The 17280-nt window shown below is 46.5% G+C and overlaps 3 protein-coding genes across 4 annotated transcripts in view; 1 reads left to right on the top strand and 2 right to left on the bottom strand.

The window, feature by feature from the left end:
- LOC107983763 (zinc finger protein 239-like) overlaps positions 1-17280 on the bottom strand; it is a 284070-nt gene that overhangs the window by 214208 nt on the left and 52582 nt on the right. The window lies entirely within an intron of this gene.
- Positions 1-17280, top strand: part of LOC134296927 (zinc finger protein 665-like) — an 84320-nt gene that overhangs the window by 42884 nt on the left and 24156 nt on the right. The gene's annotated exons all lie outside the window — the stretch shown is intronic.
- LOC134296921 (zinc finger protein 883-like) lies at positions 1733-16844 on the bottom strand. The gene is made up of 3 exons (XM_062973087.1): positions 16763-16844; positions 14179-14305; positions 1733-4471 (listed from the first exon to the last, which is right to left on the bottom strand). Exons 1-3 carry the CDS (start codon positions 16823-16825, stop codon positions 3021-3023), a joined length of 1641 nt encoding a protein of 546 aa, XP_062829157.1. The 5' UTR covers positions 16826-16844; the 3' UTR covers positions 1733-3020.

Genomic DNA, 17280 nt, shown 5'->3' with positions numbered 1-17280 from the left:
GGTTGGCCGTGGTCAGGATGAGAGGTGGACGGAGAGGAAAGGCGTATCCATGAGACCCCGTGTTGCCTCCTCCTGGAATGGACTCCTAGGACCCTAGAGCCGGAAGAGACCCCCAAGGGCCACCCCGTCCTGCCCCTGCCATGCAGGAAGGCACAATCAAAGCACTCCCGATAGATAGCAACTGCAGAGAAGCCTCCAGAGAAGGACACTCCACCACACTCTGAGGCAGCCTAGGCCACTCTCCAACAGCCCTTACTCGTTCTTATTGTGTTTCTGAGTATCTTTGTATATTAACAGAAGACCTGTAAATAGTTATAAGTAGTGAATAAATCAAGAATAAAACCTCCAAGGACTTTGGATGAAATTCAGAACTCAAGGGTGTTTATTCAAAGAGACAAACTACTTTTCAAGGCCAGAGGCTGTGAAACTGTGACCAGGACTCTGCAGTGTTTTGGGGGTTGGAATCCACTCCTTGCCTATGAGACAGTCTGTCCCATTGTATAGCTGGAGGAGGCCGTGAGAGGACTGAATTCACCTGCCTGTCTAGCAGGTGTCTTGTGTGTGTGTTTTCCTCTGCTTCTCCTTTCCTTCCATCACTCATTAACACTGACTAGTTGTGCAGGCCTCACCTACACAACAGAAAGCATTTCCTGAAGGTAAGAGCTGTTCAGTAGTGGAGTCTGCTCCTACCAGAGTCCAGAAGAGTCTCCTTTGGAGGTTTTTAAGCTGAGATGGTATGACCATCTGTTGGGGGTGCTTTGGTGGTTTATTCCTGCGTGGTCTGAAGATGATTAGCCCCTCAGCACACAACCCAAACTGACTGGGAGGAGGAGGAGGAGATGTGTGTTCTTTCGCCATGAAACCACTGATCCCGTGGGTCTGGAGTCCAGCCCCATTCTCTCCAAGCAGCGTCACCAGCCAGACCATCCTCCGCAGGTCGCTCTCCAGCCCCTTTTTGGGGTAACCCAGAGAGAGGAACCCGCACTTCTCTAGGCCCTTGCCTTCTTACCCAAATCAGAGATTCACAGAATAGTATATTTGGAAGAGACCACGAGGGCCATCTAGTCCAACCCCCTTCTGCCAGGCAGGAAAAGCAGAATCCCTTGCCAGAATCCCCGCAGGGTTCAATACTGTCTCCCACGCTGTGTAACATCTACATGAAGCCGTTGGGAGAGATCATCTGAAGTTTTGGAGTTCAATGTCATCTGTACGCAGAGGTCTTCCTTGTCAGTCACAAGGCCAAACAGGGCACAGGGTCACAGCCTGTGTTGGATGGGTTACCTGTCCAAACGTCTCTCCCCTTATGAACCATCTCGGAGTCTAAGACCGTCTGGAGAGGCCCTGCTCTCAATCCCGCCCTCTTCGCTGGGAAATATGGGAAGAGAAGAGAAAAAGGAAGGAAGGACAAGAGAAAAGAAGACAAAGGAAGGGAAGGGAAGGAAGGAAGAGGAAGAGAAAATAAGGCAAAGGAAAATATGGGAAGAGAAGAGAAAAAGGGAGGAAGGGCAAGAGAAAAGACGGCAAAGGAAGGGAAGGAAGGAAGGGGAAGAGAAAAGAAGGCAAAGGAAAATATGGGAAGAGAAGAGAAAAAGGAAGGAAGGGCAAGAGAAAAGAAGGCAAAGGAAGGGAAAGCAAGGAAAGAAGGAAGGAAGGGCAAGGGATGGAAGGTAAGAGAAAAAGGGAAGTAAAGAATGGCAAGAGAAAATGATGATGATGATGATGATGATGATGATGATGATGATGATTAATCTTTATTTATATTCTGCTTTTCTCCCTCACTGGACCCAAAGCGGCTTACAACATATTAAAGTCACATAAACACCAATCAGAGAAGATCAATAATATAACCATAATAGGATAAACAGATTAAGAAAAACAGTTACAGTAAGCATTCAAGTTCATAAGGCATCAAATGAGACATATATTGGACTCTACTCCAGTCCATAACATATGATGGGCAAAGGAAGGGAAGGCAAGCGAAGAGAAAGAAAACGCAAGGAAAGAAGGCAAGAGAAAAGAAGGCAAAGGAAGGGAAGAGAATAGAAAAAGGAAGGAAGGGCAAGAGAAAAGAAGGCAAAGGAAGGGAAGAAGAGAGAAGAGAAAAAGGAAGGAAGGGCAAGAGAAAAAGGAGGGAAGAGGAAGAGAAAAGAAGGCAAAGGGCAAGATGGGAAGGGCAGAGAAAAAAGGAATGAAGGACTTGAGAAAAGGCAAAAGAAGGAAAGAGAAGAGAAAAAGGAAGGGCAAGGGAAAAGAGGGTAAAGGGAAGGAAGGGAAGAGAAAAAGGAAGAGCAAGAGAAAAGAAGGCAAAGGAAGGGAAGGGAAGGGAAGGTTAGACGGCAGACCGTATTTTAGTTCTTGTGAACCACTGGTAGTTCGTGGACCACTGGTTGGGAACCACTGTCTTAAAGGGAAGGGGCCCACTCTGGATCCCTCCCATAACGGCTATTTACAATATGCAAACTAACCACTCCCGACTAAAGAGGAAAACGGAGGATGTTTCTGTAGGGGAACAACGTTCACAAACTGGACATTTGCAACCAAGGTGAAAATGGAGCTGGAAACTAAGCCCAAAGGAACAAGTGATGGAATTACATATGGTTTATTTCTTTTCAGATGAGGTGACATGACAATCATATTTAACCCTCTGAAGCAGTGGTCCTCAAGCTGTGGGTCCCCGGGTGTTTTGGCCTACAACTCCCAGAAATCCCAGCCAGTTTACCAGCTGTTAGGCTTTATGGAAATTGAAGGCCAAAACATCTGGGGAACCACAGGTTGAGAACCACTGCTCTGAGGGATTGTCACACAGAGCTTGCTTTCTGCTGCTCCAGAGAACAGACCTCCAACTTAGGGATTCAAATGACAAGAACGGGGACTCCACCAAATCTGACGCAGAACTTCTCAAAGGGTCCTTTTGAAATCAGACATTTTCCCACAATGGCTGTTTTTTAGCCTGTATGTGTTCTCTGGTGCTGGTTAAGGGATGAAGTCCGAGTAAAACATTTTCCACATTCAGGGCATTTTTATGGTTTCTCACATGTGTGGCTTCTTTTGTGCCTCACCAAGTCTGAAATGGAAGCAAAACATTTCCCACACTCCTGGCATTTGTATGGCTTCTCTCCTGTGTGGAGTCTTTTGTGCCTCACCAAGGCTGAACTGAAAGCAAAACATTTCCCACACTCCTGACATTGGTGTGGCTTCTCTCCTGTGTGGAGTCTTTTGTGCCTCACCAAGGCTGAACTGAAAGCAAAACATTTCCCACACTCCTGGCATTCGTATGGCTTCTCCCTCGTGTGGACTCTTTTGTGTTTCACCAAGTGTGAACTGTAAGCAAAACATTTCCCACACTCCTGGCATTGGTGTGGCTTCTCTCCTGTGTGGAGTCTTTTGTGGCTCATCAAGTTTGAACTGTCAGCAAAACATTTCCCACACTCCTGGCATTTGTATGGCTTCTCTCCTGTGTGGAGTCTTTTGTGTTTCACCAAGTCTGAATGGGAAACAGAACATTTCCCACACTCCTCACATTTGTATGGCTTCTCCCTGGTGTGGACTCTTTTGTGGATCAACAAGGCTGAACTGTCAGTAAAACATTTCCCACACTCCTGGCATTGGTATGGCTTTTCTCCTGTGTGGAGTCTTTTGTGCCTCACCAAGGCTGAACTGAAAGCAAAACATTTCCCACACTCCTGGCATTCGTATGGCTTCTCCCTCGTGTGGACTCTTTTGTGTTTCACCAAGTGTGAACTGTAAGCAAAACATTTCCCACACTCCTGGCATTTGTATGGCTTCTCTCCTGTATGGAGTCTTTTGTGCTTCAACAAGTCTGAATGGGAAACAGAACATTTCCCACACTCCTCACATTTGTATGGCTTCTCCCTGGTGTGGACTCTTTTGTGGATCAACAAGGCTGAACTGTCAGTAAAACATTTCCCACACTCCTGGCATTGGTATGGCTTTTCTCCTGTGTGGAGTCTTTTGTGGCCCACCAAGGTTGAACTGCAAGCAAAACATTTCCCACACTCCTGGCACTGGTATGGCTTCTCTCCTGTGTGGAGTCTTTTGTGTTTCACCAAGTCTGAACTGGCAGTAAAACATTTCCCACACTCCTGGCATTGGTGTGGCTTCTCTCCTGTGTGGATTCTTTTGAGCCTCACCAAGGCTGAACTGGAAACAAAACACTTCCCACACTCCTGGCATCTGTATGGTTCCTGACCCATGTGAAATTTCTTGTGTTTCACCACACATTTTGCAGATACTTTCCCTTTAAGATGGCTTTTCCCAACATCAAGTGTCTTGTGAAGCACAAGTGCCATATTTTGGGTAAAACACTGCCCACATACATTGCATTTGTCGGGCCTTTCTCTGGCAGAACCTCCATCTTCTCTGTGGGCTTGCTGGTCTCGACGAAAGGCCCAGTTGTGTCCCAAATGCTTCCTGTACTTGGTGCATACATGGCTCTTCTCCCCGTTATCTACTGTGAAGAAGAAGAACAGAAACAATCGTTCCTCAGTGTGAGTGATAAGGAAGTGGGATAAGAAGTGGACTGAAATGAGCCTCAAAACAACATAGACATGGAGGAAAAGAAGATATGCCTGTTGTCCTTTCCCCTCCCCTTGTTCAGTGAAGATGGACCCTGGTTGTCTGCCTGGAGCCTCTAAGAGAGAGATGAGTAACATACGCTCCTGAGGCTCCCTGTTGCTCAGCCCAGCCCGGTTGTTTATTCCGTCTCCTTCTCTCTGGGGAATGGATGCCTTTTCCCTTCACATCCAAATGCTTGCCTTTTTCTCTAGCTTTAGACTTTACCAACTACCACCCATTTCACCATCCTTCCCTCCTTTTTCTTTCTCTCCCCCAATCCCAGTTCTCTTTTCCCATGCTCCCTTAAGATTGGATTTTTCCGCTCCAACGTAGAAGATCCCATACCTAATTTCAGAGTAGAGCAGAGTCTCGATTATCCAACATAAACTGGCTGGCAGAACATTGGATAAGTGAAAATGTTGGATAACAAGGAGGGATTAAGGGAAAGCCTATCAAAGGTCAAATTACATTATGATTTTAGAAATTAAGCACCAAAGATCATGTTTTACAACAAATTGACAGGAAAAGCAGTTCAATACATGGTAACATTATGGAGAAATCACTGTGTTTAAAAATTTAGCACCAAAACATAGCAATGTATTGAAAGCATTGACTACAAAAAATATTTACTACTAAAAAATTGACTATAAATACAGAATTGCATAAAACAACACTGTCGGAAGTTAAATTTCTAAAAAGTTCAGTCTTGTGAAGATTTTTTAAAATCTGTGACCCTTGCCTGCTTTTCCGACGATTGCCATTTCTCTTCTGCCAAGTCTCGCCATCTTTGCGGCACCATGATGTCGATCCCCGTTGCTTCTTCCTGTTGCTCGATGTGTGTCATTGTGGTTTCTAGAACCCTAACCCTATCCTTGTGTGAGATTCTGAGAGGCTCTACAGTTGATGCTTGATCAACCATTCTCCGGCCCCTCTCTCCAGCCAATCTGCTTCCTCCCTCTCCTTGCCTCTCACACAAACACTGAGAGAGAGAGAGAGAGAGAGAGAGAGAGAGAGAGAGAGAGAGAGAGAGAGAGAGAGAGAGGGGCTTCGTGTTATGGTTGAGCCTTATGGCTCCGATACTGGGAGACGTGGTTGTAAGACTCCTCGGGAGTCAGACTCTCTTGAGGAGCGAGAAAGGAAAAGGCTGCGGGACTTATTTGCAGAACCAGCTGACGAAGACTCCTTTGAGGGTTTTACCGAGGGAATGGAAGAAGAGATGGTTAGCTCAGAGGAGGATGATATGGAATGGACTCATGTGAGGGAGGATTTGGGTGCCACCGGCAATGATAGTATGGGAGGCGACTGGGGGGTTGCAGGATTAGACCCGTGGACGAGCTGGAGGGATGGGACGGGATCCACAGCTGGGGATGCTGTGGGGCGTAGTCAAAGGTGTTTTAGCTCTGATGAGGAGGAGGATGATGAGGCACCTGGAATTAGGGTAACAGCTGACAGCGATGAGGAGTTGTAAACTGGCATAAAATGGGGTTTAGAATCCAGGGCTAATTGCGTTGGGCAAGGTAATCTGGACGGACGCTTGGGCTTTTGTTTGGGAACTTCCTGAAGACGGGTGTGATTCGTTTGCTGAATACGTAAGTTACCAAGGACACTGGGCATAGACGGCGGGAGGAACTGTGTGGGCTTTTCCTGTGCAACTTGTGTTTAATCTTAATAGCTTGGACCTCCGTCGTCTTTTTGACGGACATTAATTGCCTACTCTGGATTGACGCTGGACTGACTGACTGACTACCACCTCGGACTATCCCTTCTGTGATTATCGGTGGAACTGGTGAACCAAAGACGTCTGTGTTCCGTCCCCCAGGACGATGGTTTGCCTTACCTATTGGTCGTTTGTTTGCTTTCCCTCCTTTGCATTTTGTTTCAGCCTCTGGCTGCAAAGCCCAGGAAAAGTGGCTTGGAGTCTGCAAGAGCTGGCTGCAGGTTTCTTTGCAATGATTGGTCAAAGAGTACAACATCTTAGGACCGCCCTTTTTACCAGGGTCTAGTCTCCATTTTAGAGTTTCATTCTGGCTATAGTCTTCCAACGTGCTGGAGCTGTGCAAGGCTAACTGGGACAAATCATCCTCAAAACCAGGCCAATCTAAGCCTATCCAAATTAGATAAGTATTGAATTATACTGATCTGGAATAGGAAATCTAGTTAGAGGAGCAGGGTTATTCCATCGCTTCTAGAACTAATCTTTGCTGTAAAGATAGGGAAGGAAAGAGTTTCTCCTTCTAATATAGACAGCGTGATTAGGGTATAGTGGTTTTATAATCACCTTTGCCTTCTGGAACCAGGGATAATTCTGCAACTAAAACCTATGGAAATTTGTTTCATTTTCTGCAACTTTAAGATCTGTGCCAGGTTTACAACCTTGTATGAATAAACATCCTTTTTTGAAGTTCTCCAGACTCAGTCGTTCAATATTTTAGGACAGCTTATAGGGATTTGCAGTTTGCCCGGATAAAGGACGGCACGTTTCATCTTTATAGTTTTTTTTATTGTCTGGCGGACGGCACAGTTTTGAGGTAGATCAGCGGTTTTTCCGCTTGAGCTAGCTTGCACGGCTTATAGTTTTTTATAGTTTAGGAAGTTTAGTATAGGCCGCGGCTTTTCCGCCTGAGCTCAGTCTGCATACCTAAAGACTCTACCAGCGTCTGAGGCAGTGGAGCCCGCTCTCAGACCTGAAGGAGTCAAATAGTGGGGCTCTATTTCCTTGCTATTTGGCTCGCGTGTGCGCACGTGGCCCAGTGGCTTTCTGGGTTTGCACAGGCTGTGCAGTTCCCAGCAACGTCCAGGGCTCCCTCGGCGGTAGACCTCGAGCCGCGGAGCACCAGCGACAGTTCTTTGGCTGGCTCTGAGGCGTGGAGCCCACCAGAACCAGGCTAGAACCTGGACAGGCCTGGCAACGCTGCTGCGAGTTCGGCCGGAGCACTCGGCCGGCTTTGACCTGCCTCATCGTCCAGCAGTGGTGACCTGCCTCATCGTCCTGCGGTGGTGACCTGCCTCATCGTCCTGCGGTGGTGACCTGCCTCATCGTCCTGCGGTGGTGACCCGTTTCATCGACCTGCGGTGGTGACCTCCCTTCACAGCGGGGAGGAGGCGTCTTTTCTCTCCTCCTTTCCAAAGCCAGCCTCAGTGCTCTTTCGGCGGCAGGCCTCGAGCCGCAGAGCACGAGGTGCTTGAAAATTTGGCGAAGTCACCATTTTGGCAGTTTACGTCACTTGGGCAAGGGAGGTAACAAGTGGCAAGTTGCTGTCAGTTGGCATTTTGCAGCTTGCCCACTAAAGTCTGGCGCCAAAGGTCACAATCTTTGTAAAGTATAGTTACTTAGTGATATATATTGCTATGGTTAAGTGCTGTGAATTGTATTATATATTGAATTTGCTTTTATTGTAAATTTACTTGCAGGTATATTGCATTTGCCTTTGTTGTAAATTTACTTGCTATTAAGAATACATAATGTCTATGCAATTTCAAGATGATACAGATGGTATACCTCCTTCTGAGGCTGAAAGTAGGAATGAAAGGCCCCAAAGGATAAAGCACCCTTCAGCCAAAATGCTAGCCCATCTAATAGACGAAAAGGAGCTCCTCCATGTGAGGTTAGGTTCGGCATGGGAGCGCATCACAACATTAATGGACAGAATAGAGAGCTTGGGTATTACAAGGGTGCCATCCATATTACAGACAGACCTTGAAGAGACCTTCGGTCTCTGGAGGGGTTTGGTGTCTAAGATAGTCCAGGTCCTCGAGCGCATTAACGCCAAGGATTCAGAGTTAGAAATAGTGAGTGTCTTAGCTGACACTAATGAGAAAGAAAATAAGGTGAGGGCAATTCTAGATGCCTTGGAATTTAGTTCTCCACCTGTTAATCTAAGGTCTGAGCCAAAAGGAAATCAGTCTTCCTTATGCAGCCATGAGACCAATCTTTTAAAATCACCTGCTGTGGCACTTAGTCTTAAGTCCAACCGCTCTAGCCAGGTATCTAAACTAAGGGAGCGTGCATCGTCTAAACACAGCCACTCTAGCAAGTCTTCTGCTGCTGGGAGTGCCATCTCTTCCCTAGCTGCCTTGCACATTAAGGAGGCTGCACGTCTGGAGCTAAAGAGCAAGGTAGCGGGGGCGGAGGCTGATGCTAAGGCAGCTGATCTCACCCTTCCCTTTAAAGAAGAAGAGCAACGACTGCAAATAGAACAGGCCCGTAGACAAAGCGAAATGCAAATAGAACAGGCCCGTAGACAAAGCGAAATGCAAATGGAACAGGCCCGTAGACAAAGCGAAATGCAAATAGAACAGGCTCGTATAGAGATGCTTAGAATAAAGATGGATGCCGCAGCCAAAAGGGTAAGGGCTGAGACTTTGGCCAAGGCCCTAATTGAGCCACTCACAGAAGAAAATGTAAGCCAGTTACCAATACAGGACCCTTCTGCCAAAGTGTTTGCGCACCTTGGCAGCATGTACAGCCAGTTTTCGGATGAGGAACAGGGAGACTTCTCTCCTTACCCAGAGCAGGGCCCCAAAGTCACTTTTGAGTTTCCTGCAGAGCAGAGCGTCATAGCGGGGAGCTCACCCTTGCTCGAGCTACCTGTGCCTCCTGCTAAAACCCTAGGTCAGTCAATCAGGGCCTCAAGGCCGAGTGCTAGTTGGCCCCTACAGACAGCTGCACAGGGAACCATCGATTCGTCAGTGGTCGATGTCATCCCTCCAAGAGGCCAAAGGTTGACGCAAGGTGCACGGTGGGAGTCCACTCCACAACAGCAAACTCCTCACTTGTTCCCTTCGACGCCAGAGTCCCAGCTTGTCTCCATCATCAGAAGCCCCAGAAGAGATCTTAAGGACAAGGCTGTCGAAAAGTTTTCGGACAAGCCTGAGGAATTTCTTCTCTGGAAGGCCACCTTCCAGAGAGCAATCAGAGACTTAAAGTTATTGCCTGAGGAAGAACTGACTCTTCTGGCTGCATGGTTGGGCCCAGCCTCATCCTCACAAGTTAAGAAGATCTACGCAGCCCACGTAGCCGATCCCGACAAAGCCCTGGAAAAGGCCTGGGCCAGGTTGCAGCAGAGGTATGGGGCCAGCACAGAGATTGAAGCATCTCTTATGGACAAGCTCCAAAGGTTCCCAGCTTTAAAACTCAAAGACTTCAAACTCTTGTGGGACCTCAGCGATCTCCTTACGGAATTAGAGTCGGCCAAGGAGAATCCAGAACTGCCCGGTTTGAAGTGCCTCGATCAGCACCTGTCCCAGAGGCAGATCTTGACCAAGCTGCCCTTCACTTTGCAAGAACGCTGGGGACAGGAGGTCTTCAACTACAAGGAGGCCCACTCCCAGGCATACCCTCCATTTTCTCATTTGGTCCAGTTCATCACCAGGGCGGCCAGAGAAAGGAATGATCCGCAGACGGGCCTCCCCACCTTATACCAAGGGACCCAGCCAGAGAAGGCACCTAAAGTAGAGAAAAAATCACCTAGAGAGGCCAATAGACCTGTCAGCGTAAAGGCAGTTGAAACTCAGCACAGGGCCAACGAATCCAAGTCAGAGGTGAAGGAGTTGCTTTGCCCTATTCACCAAAAGCCCCACAGCTTGGCCAACTGCAGGGAGTTTAGTAGGAAGACATACAAAGAAAGACAACAGCTAGTTCAAAAGCAGGGAATCTGCTTTAGATGCTGTGGAGCAACTCCACACTTTGCATCCAACTGCAAAGAAAACGTCAAGTGTGAGAAATGCAACAGCCTCAAGCATTGCACCGCGATGCACAACTCTGACGCTGTCTCCCGCGCCAAAGGGGACACGTTTTCCAAAGAAGGGTCATCTACTGAAGCCACCAACATGCAGGCCGTGTCACGGATGCAGGAGGATGCTCCATCGGTCGCCTGCACTGAACTATGCTCTGACGTGCACCAGTTCAGAGTTTGTCATCCTATCTGCCTAGCGGATGTATATCCAGCCAAGAGCCCTTGGCTTAAAAAGAGACTCTATGTGGCCCTAGATTCACAGAGCGATGCCTCCCTAGCTACTCCAGAGTTCTTCCGCATGTTTGACCTTAAAACCAAGATGGTCGATTACACCATGACTACATGTGCAGGAAAAAAGAAGTTGCAGGGTCGCATAGCATCTGGCTTTGTTGTCTCCTCTTGCGACCAGAAGAGACAGTTCAAGTTGCCAGACCTGATTGAGTGTTCCTCCATCCCTCGGAACAAAAAACAAATTGTAACTAGAGAAGTTGTGGAGGCTCATCCACATTTGCGACGGTTAAAGAATGCCATACCAGCCTTTCAGCCAGATGTGGACATTGCCCTTCTGCTTGGTGCGGACTGTCCGAACTTGTTCTATGTGAACGACCAAGTTAAGGGACCTCCAGGGGCGCCCATTGCTCAGCTGCTACCACTAGGCTGGACAGTTACAGGCCCAGTGTGCATAAACAAGATGCACCCACCATCGTCGTTGGACTCCAATCAAGCACAGGTGCTTAAAGGTGGACGTCCTACACTTGTGCGCAGTTGCCTAAGTCACATCTCAGTCTACTGCCAAGCAATAACTCCAGAGTATTCCTCCATCTTCAAAGTCTCTGAGAGAGACGAAGCCACAGCGCTCTCGAAAGATGAGCAAAGGTTTTCGGACATTATGAATGCTCAAGTCTCACGAAGTGCAGAGGTGAGAGCCTGCAAATCAACCACAGAAATCAAGATGGGCCAAAGATCTTGCCTGGAACCACACCGTTTTGAATGTTTTTCGGAGTGGCACAGTCTTCTTAGAGCAGTAGCTAGGCTTATACATCGTTTAGCTTGCAAAGATAGTGAGCCTTTACAGGTCCAGGATATGATAAAGGCTAAGAGCGTCATATTCAAGTCAGTGCAGAGATCTGCTTTCAAGCAGGAAATAGCCAGGTTAGAACAAGGGCTTGACACCCCCAGCCGGAGTTTCTTGCGTGAGTTAAACCCATTTCTAGACAAGGAGGGTATTTTGAGAGTTGGAGGAAGGTTAGCCAAGGCTAAACTCAAGGTGTGCGTAAAAAACCCCATCATCATACCCCCTAATAGTCACACTGCATTGCTGCTCGTTCGGCATCACCATGAAAGGATCCATCATCAGGGTAGAACTCTAACTGAGGCAGCCCTTAGAAATGAAGGTCTGTGGGTAGTTAATGCCAAAAGGTTGGTCAACAGTTGTATTTTCAAATGTGTCAAATGTCGGCGACTTAGGCAAAACTGTCAAAGTCAGTTAATGGCAGAACTACCTCAGGATAGGACTTTGACAGACCCACCCTTTTCCCATGTGGGAATCGATGTGTTTGGTCCTTGGGAGGTTGTCACTAGGAAAACCAGGGGTGGTGTTGTAAATAACAAGAGGTGGGCAGTTTTGTTTACTTGTTTAGTAATACGAGCTGTCCATATAGAAGTCATAGAAGGAATGGACACTTCATCATTTTTAAACGCATTGAAAAGGTTCATAGCCCTCAGAGGGCCAATTAAGTCAATTCGATCGGACTGTGGCACCAATTTTGTAGGTGCGACCAAAGAACTCAATTGTGTGTCTAGGTTTGGGAGAGACCCAAAGGTTCAGAACTTTACGAATACTGAACAAATTATGTGGACTTTCAATGTTCCCCACGCCTCCCATATGGGTGGTGTTTGGGAGAGGATGATTGGTATTAGTCGCAAAATCCTTAATGCCATGTTTTTGAGTCATAGGTCATTGACGCATGATGTTTTGGTGACACTTATGGCGGAAGTTACCGCAATTATCAACAACCGGCCGCTGGTTCCCCTTACCAGTGACCCTGAGAACTTACAACCACTGACTCCTGCACTTATTTTGACACAAAAGGTGCCAGGATGGAAGGACGTCATGTTGCCAGTTCCGGACGGAACTCACCGTGCCCTGTGGAAACAGGTGCAGTCCTTGGCCAACCACTTTTGGAAAAGGTGGAAAGCTGAGTACTTAAGCCAGCTTCAAGCTAGAAGAATCTGGCAAAGCCCACAGGACAACATTGAGGTTAACAACGTTGTGTTGTTAAAGGACAAAGACTTGCCCCGCCATGCGTGGCCCATGGGCATTGTATTAAAGACCTTTCCTTGCCCAGACGGTAAGGTCAGGAAAGTTCAATTAAAGACTTGCAACAGAGGCAAAGTGTCCATTTTGGACAGACCAATTAGTGACCTCGTGTTGCTTATTGGAGATGTTTAAAGTTCTAGTGTTTGTATTGTTGTGTATACAAAGGTGTTTGTATGTTTTTGATTGGTAAATTCCCACATCCTGGGAATTTAGCGGGGAGTGTTCCGTCCCCCAGGACAATGGTTTGCCTTACCTATTGGTCGTTTGTTTGCTTTCCCTCCTTTGCATTTTGTTTCAGCCTCTGGCTGCAAAGCCCAGGAAAAGTGGCTTGGAGTCTGCAAGAGCTGGCTGCAGGTTTCTTTGCAATGATTGGTCAAAGAGTACAACATCTTAGGACCGCCCTTTTTACCAGGGTCTAGTCTCCATTTTAGAGTTTCATTCTGGCTATAGTCTTCCAACGTGCTGGAGCTGTGCAAGGCTAACTGGGACAAATCATCCTCAAAACCAGGCCAATCTAAGCCTATCCAAATTAGATAAGTATTGAATTATACTGATCTGGAATAGGAAATCTAGTTAGAGGAGCAGGGTTATTCCATCGCTTCTAGAACTAATCTTTGCTGTAAAGATAGGGAAGGAAAGAGTTTCTCCTTCTAATATAGACAGCGTGATTAGGGTATAGTGGTTTTATAATCACCTTTGCCTTCTGGAACCAGGGATAATTCTGCAACTAAAACCTATGGAAATTTGTTTCATTTTCTGCAACTTTAAGATCTGTGCCAGGTTTACAACCTTGTATGAATAAACATCCTTTTTTGAAGTTCTCCAGACTCAGTCGTTCAATATTTTAGGACAGCTTATAGGGATTTGCAGTTCGCCCGGATAAAGGACGGCACGTTTCATCTTTATAGTTTTTTTTTATTGTCTGGCGGACGGCACAGTCTGTACCTGGCCTTCGACCTTGGACCGGATTGGGACCCCGCTGACCGCTTCTGCCCTGACTGATGTGTTTGGACCCGGAGTTCGCTTGCTGCACGGAGGAGTAACAACTTAGTTATTCAACCACAGCTGTTGAGTAGCAGAGAGGAATCTGCTGCCGGTTATTTACGTTACATTGAATCTTTGTTTACCAGCTTTTGTTTGTTTAAAGTGCCAGGCTGAAGTAAGCATTTTTGGTTTAACCCGGATTAAACTCCTGTTTAATCCGGTTTATCTTTTGAACCGTTTTTTAGTATCTTTTCATATTGAAGGCGAGTGTTTGCCTAGCCCTTTGTCTTTTACGGGCATTTTTGGTTCTGTATCTTTAATAAACTGTGTTGAATCTTATCTGGTGGCGTTCTGTCTGTGACACTTCGATTTGACCCGTTATGGAAATCTTCCCACTTGAGTCTGAATTGGTGCTAATGTTATATTATTATTATTATTATTATTATTATTATTATTTCATATATTTCTAAGACAAGCCCTGCCTTGCAGACCCTCAGTGACTGTGATGATGTAGGCTAATACTGCCTTTTGAAACAGAAATCCCCATCAGTGAGGGAGCCTTACCGAGAGAGGCCACAATCCCATTCATCTCCTCCATGACCTGCTTGTGCAAGGCTTTCTGGTCCGGATTCAGGAGAACCCACTCCTCCAGGGAGAAATCCACAGCCACGTCCTCAAAGGCAATTGGGCCCTGGTGGAAGAAGAAAAAATTCCCTTCTCACATGTCAAGGAAAATAATGACAAGAAATTCTTTAAAGTAGATTTACATTTCTGTTGGTTGTTTGAAAAGGAAAGGGCGAAGGCCTCCATGACACAGTTGTAAGCTTTCTAGAGACGACGGGTTGGTCACAGTCAGAACCATTTCTTAATTGATATGTAGAATCAGGAATGGAATCTGAGCATGTTCCAGCCCAGAACTGGACACAGTATTATTCCAGGTGAGGTCTCGCCATAGCAGAAAGAAGGTCACCTCAATCTAGACACGATATTCCTTGGGATGCAGCCCAAAATCTCATACTCTTTTCAGCTGCTGCATCACATTGTTGGCTCATGTTCCACTTGTAGTCCTCTAACATTCCAAGATCCCATCATATGAATGACTGTCAAGCCAGGTGTCGCCCATCCTGTACCTGTGCATGGCATTTTTATCGTTCCTAAGTGTACTACCCTACATATATTCTTGTTGAAATTAATTAGGTTAGTTTTGGCCCAGCTCTCCACCATGTTCAGGCCATTTTGAATTCTGATCCTATCTTCTAGACTGTCAGCTATACCTGCTAATCTGGTGTCATCTGAAAATATGATACGCATGTTGAGCAGTACTGGGCCCAGGACAGAACCCTGCGGCACTCCACCCTTTGTCGCTCAAACCATTACAAATCCACCGAACAGGAGTATTATCCAGCCCACTTTTTACTAGTTGTTGGTAAAACCATGGAAGGCTTTTCCAAAGGTCTTACTGAAAGCAAGAGGTGCTACACCCACTGCATTTCCTTAATCTACCAAGCGTGTAACTCTACTGAAAAACACATTAGTCTGGCATGACTTGTTTTGGAGAAACCCATCTTGCCCTTCAGTGATCACAGCCTTTTTTCTAAGTGATTCCAGACGGCCTTCTTCATGATCTGTTCCAACATCTTCCCTGTTATTTAGGTCAAGATAACAGGCAACTTCAATGCAAGGGTAGGATCTAGTTTGGTAAATGTGTTGAGAGAAGAGGGCCTGGAGGAAGATCCCTTCAACTCTCTCCTGACACCAGAAGCCCGACACTCTAAGGACCAAGCGTGCAACCAAGCCAGAAAGAGCCTGACCAAAATGGCCACGCAGCTCAACCTGTCCCGGCTAAATGGACTTACTCAGTTTCCTAACTCTGGAGAATATACATTGGTCTCACCAAGGAGCTCTGGTGTCATAGACTATCTTCTGACTTCACTCTCCATAGCTAGCGACAGTCATTCATTTGGTATCGACAATTCCTTGCTTTAGTGATCATCTATCTCCCACTTCCCCTGGTTTTGGAGAGAAGCAGCACTTCCCCACCTGGACAAGCCTACCCACAATACACCAGGCTGAAGCGGAACCTTAAGATGAAGGGGGTGTGCCTAGATATCTTGAACTCTTATGAAGTGCTGTCCATAGAAACTATGATCATTGAAATCCCAGATTTCGAGGAAGCGATCACCGGGTTTGAATCCCTTATAAAACCTATCCTTTAAAAATTATACGATTGGCAAAGAATGCTGAGGCAACCCAGGGTCAGACCCAAACATTGGTTCGATAAAGAGTGCATAATAGCAAACAAACAGATCCGCTCCCTCTATAATGATAATTGATCCACATCAAACTATCCCCTCCTTATAAACATTCGAGAGTCTAAACAGCTGCTCCAACTGCTTATGGGCCAGGTCAAGATAACTGGATGGTCATTGTTAGGGGACCTCTTTTTGGTCCATTCTTGGAGACAGAGACAACCTTTGCCTCCTCTAGCCTGCTGGGACTTCTCCTGTTCCCAAAAATGAACAAAGAGGATTGCCAGTGGTTCTGAGATTACTGCTTTTAGTTCAATACTCTTGGGTGTAGTTCACCTGGCCCTGGAGACTTGGATTCATTGAGCGTGGCCAGGTATTCCTGGATCACTTCTTTACCCATTTTGGGTTGCATTTTCCCAATTTCTCCATCTTGCTCAGGTAGAATACCGATTTCCTCTTGGGAGAAGACTGAGGCCATGTTCTAACTCTTCCCTATCCCTGGTTTGCATCTCACCACCTTCTCCAGGCACAGACCCTACTCTTGGCTCATTTCTTCTTCTGACCTCATTTTCTGATTTAGATGGTTAGGCCTTTTCCCGACTTATGCAGTTTACTCGTTTACATTCTTTGGTGATCCCCTCTTTCCCATTTCTTGTACATGTCCCTTTTGAAGCTTAGCTCCGTTGAAAGTTCTTTGAACATCCATTCTGCTTTCTTTAGTTTTCTCTTCATTTTTTCCCCCTCCTTGTTGCAAATGTTTGCAATTGTGCCTTCAGTATTCCACTTCTAAGGCAAAGTATTTAATCTTGTCTGTTTAAACAGATATTTGCTGATTAAGCCTGGAACCAAAGGCACCCCGGCAGGCCCAGCCCTCCTCTCCCAGGAATCCTTCTGCTTACCTGACTCAGTCCCACTCCATCGCAAAGGGGGAGAAACGACTGAGGATTCGGCAACAGCATCATTCCAGACCCTGGAGAGAGAGTAAGGGGTGGAAAGCTGGTCACATAAACAGGCCTCAGAGGTGACAATTGCAGTCCTATAAAGAGACCGATGAGGAAACGGCCCTAAGAACACAGGCGCATTCAACAGCCCAAGAAGATGTACAATGTGAGGGTTTAGGACTTGATCTCACAAGCCCTGCTGTGAGAATGTTCAACTGAAACTAGCACTGGGCTTGGTGTTTCAATTGACTAAAGTGATTCTTTGCTGTCTGTTTGTCTTCCAGCTCAGTTTCAAGACTCATCTTCGCTTAGGGTCCCACCTGGGAAGACACTGAAGGCTCCATTTTCAGTCCTATTGCATGAAAGAAAACTACAAATCAAACTGAAATCACACTGTTAGCAACCCAATGCGTACATATAACAACAACAAAAAGTCCAACAATAATTTAATTTATTTATCATCCCCCTAAAGCATG

The sequence above is a fragment of the Anolis carolinensis genome, chromosome 2, assembly GCF_035594765.1.
Source record: "Anolis carolinensis isolate JA03-04 chromosome 2, rAnoCar3.1.pri, whole genome shotgun sequence".
Taxonomy (NCBI): domain Eukaryota; kingdom Metazoa; phylum Chordata; class Lepidosauria; order Squamata; family Dactyloidae; genus Anolis; species Anolis carolinensis.
This window is presented reverse-complemented; position numbering and strand designations above follow the sequence as displayed.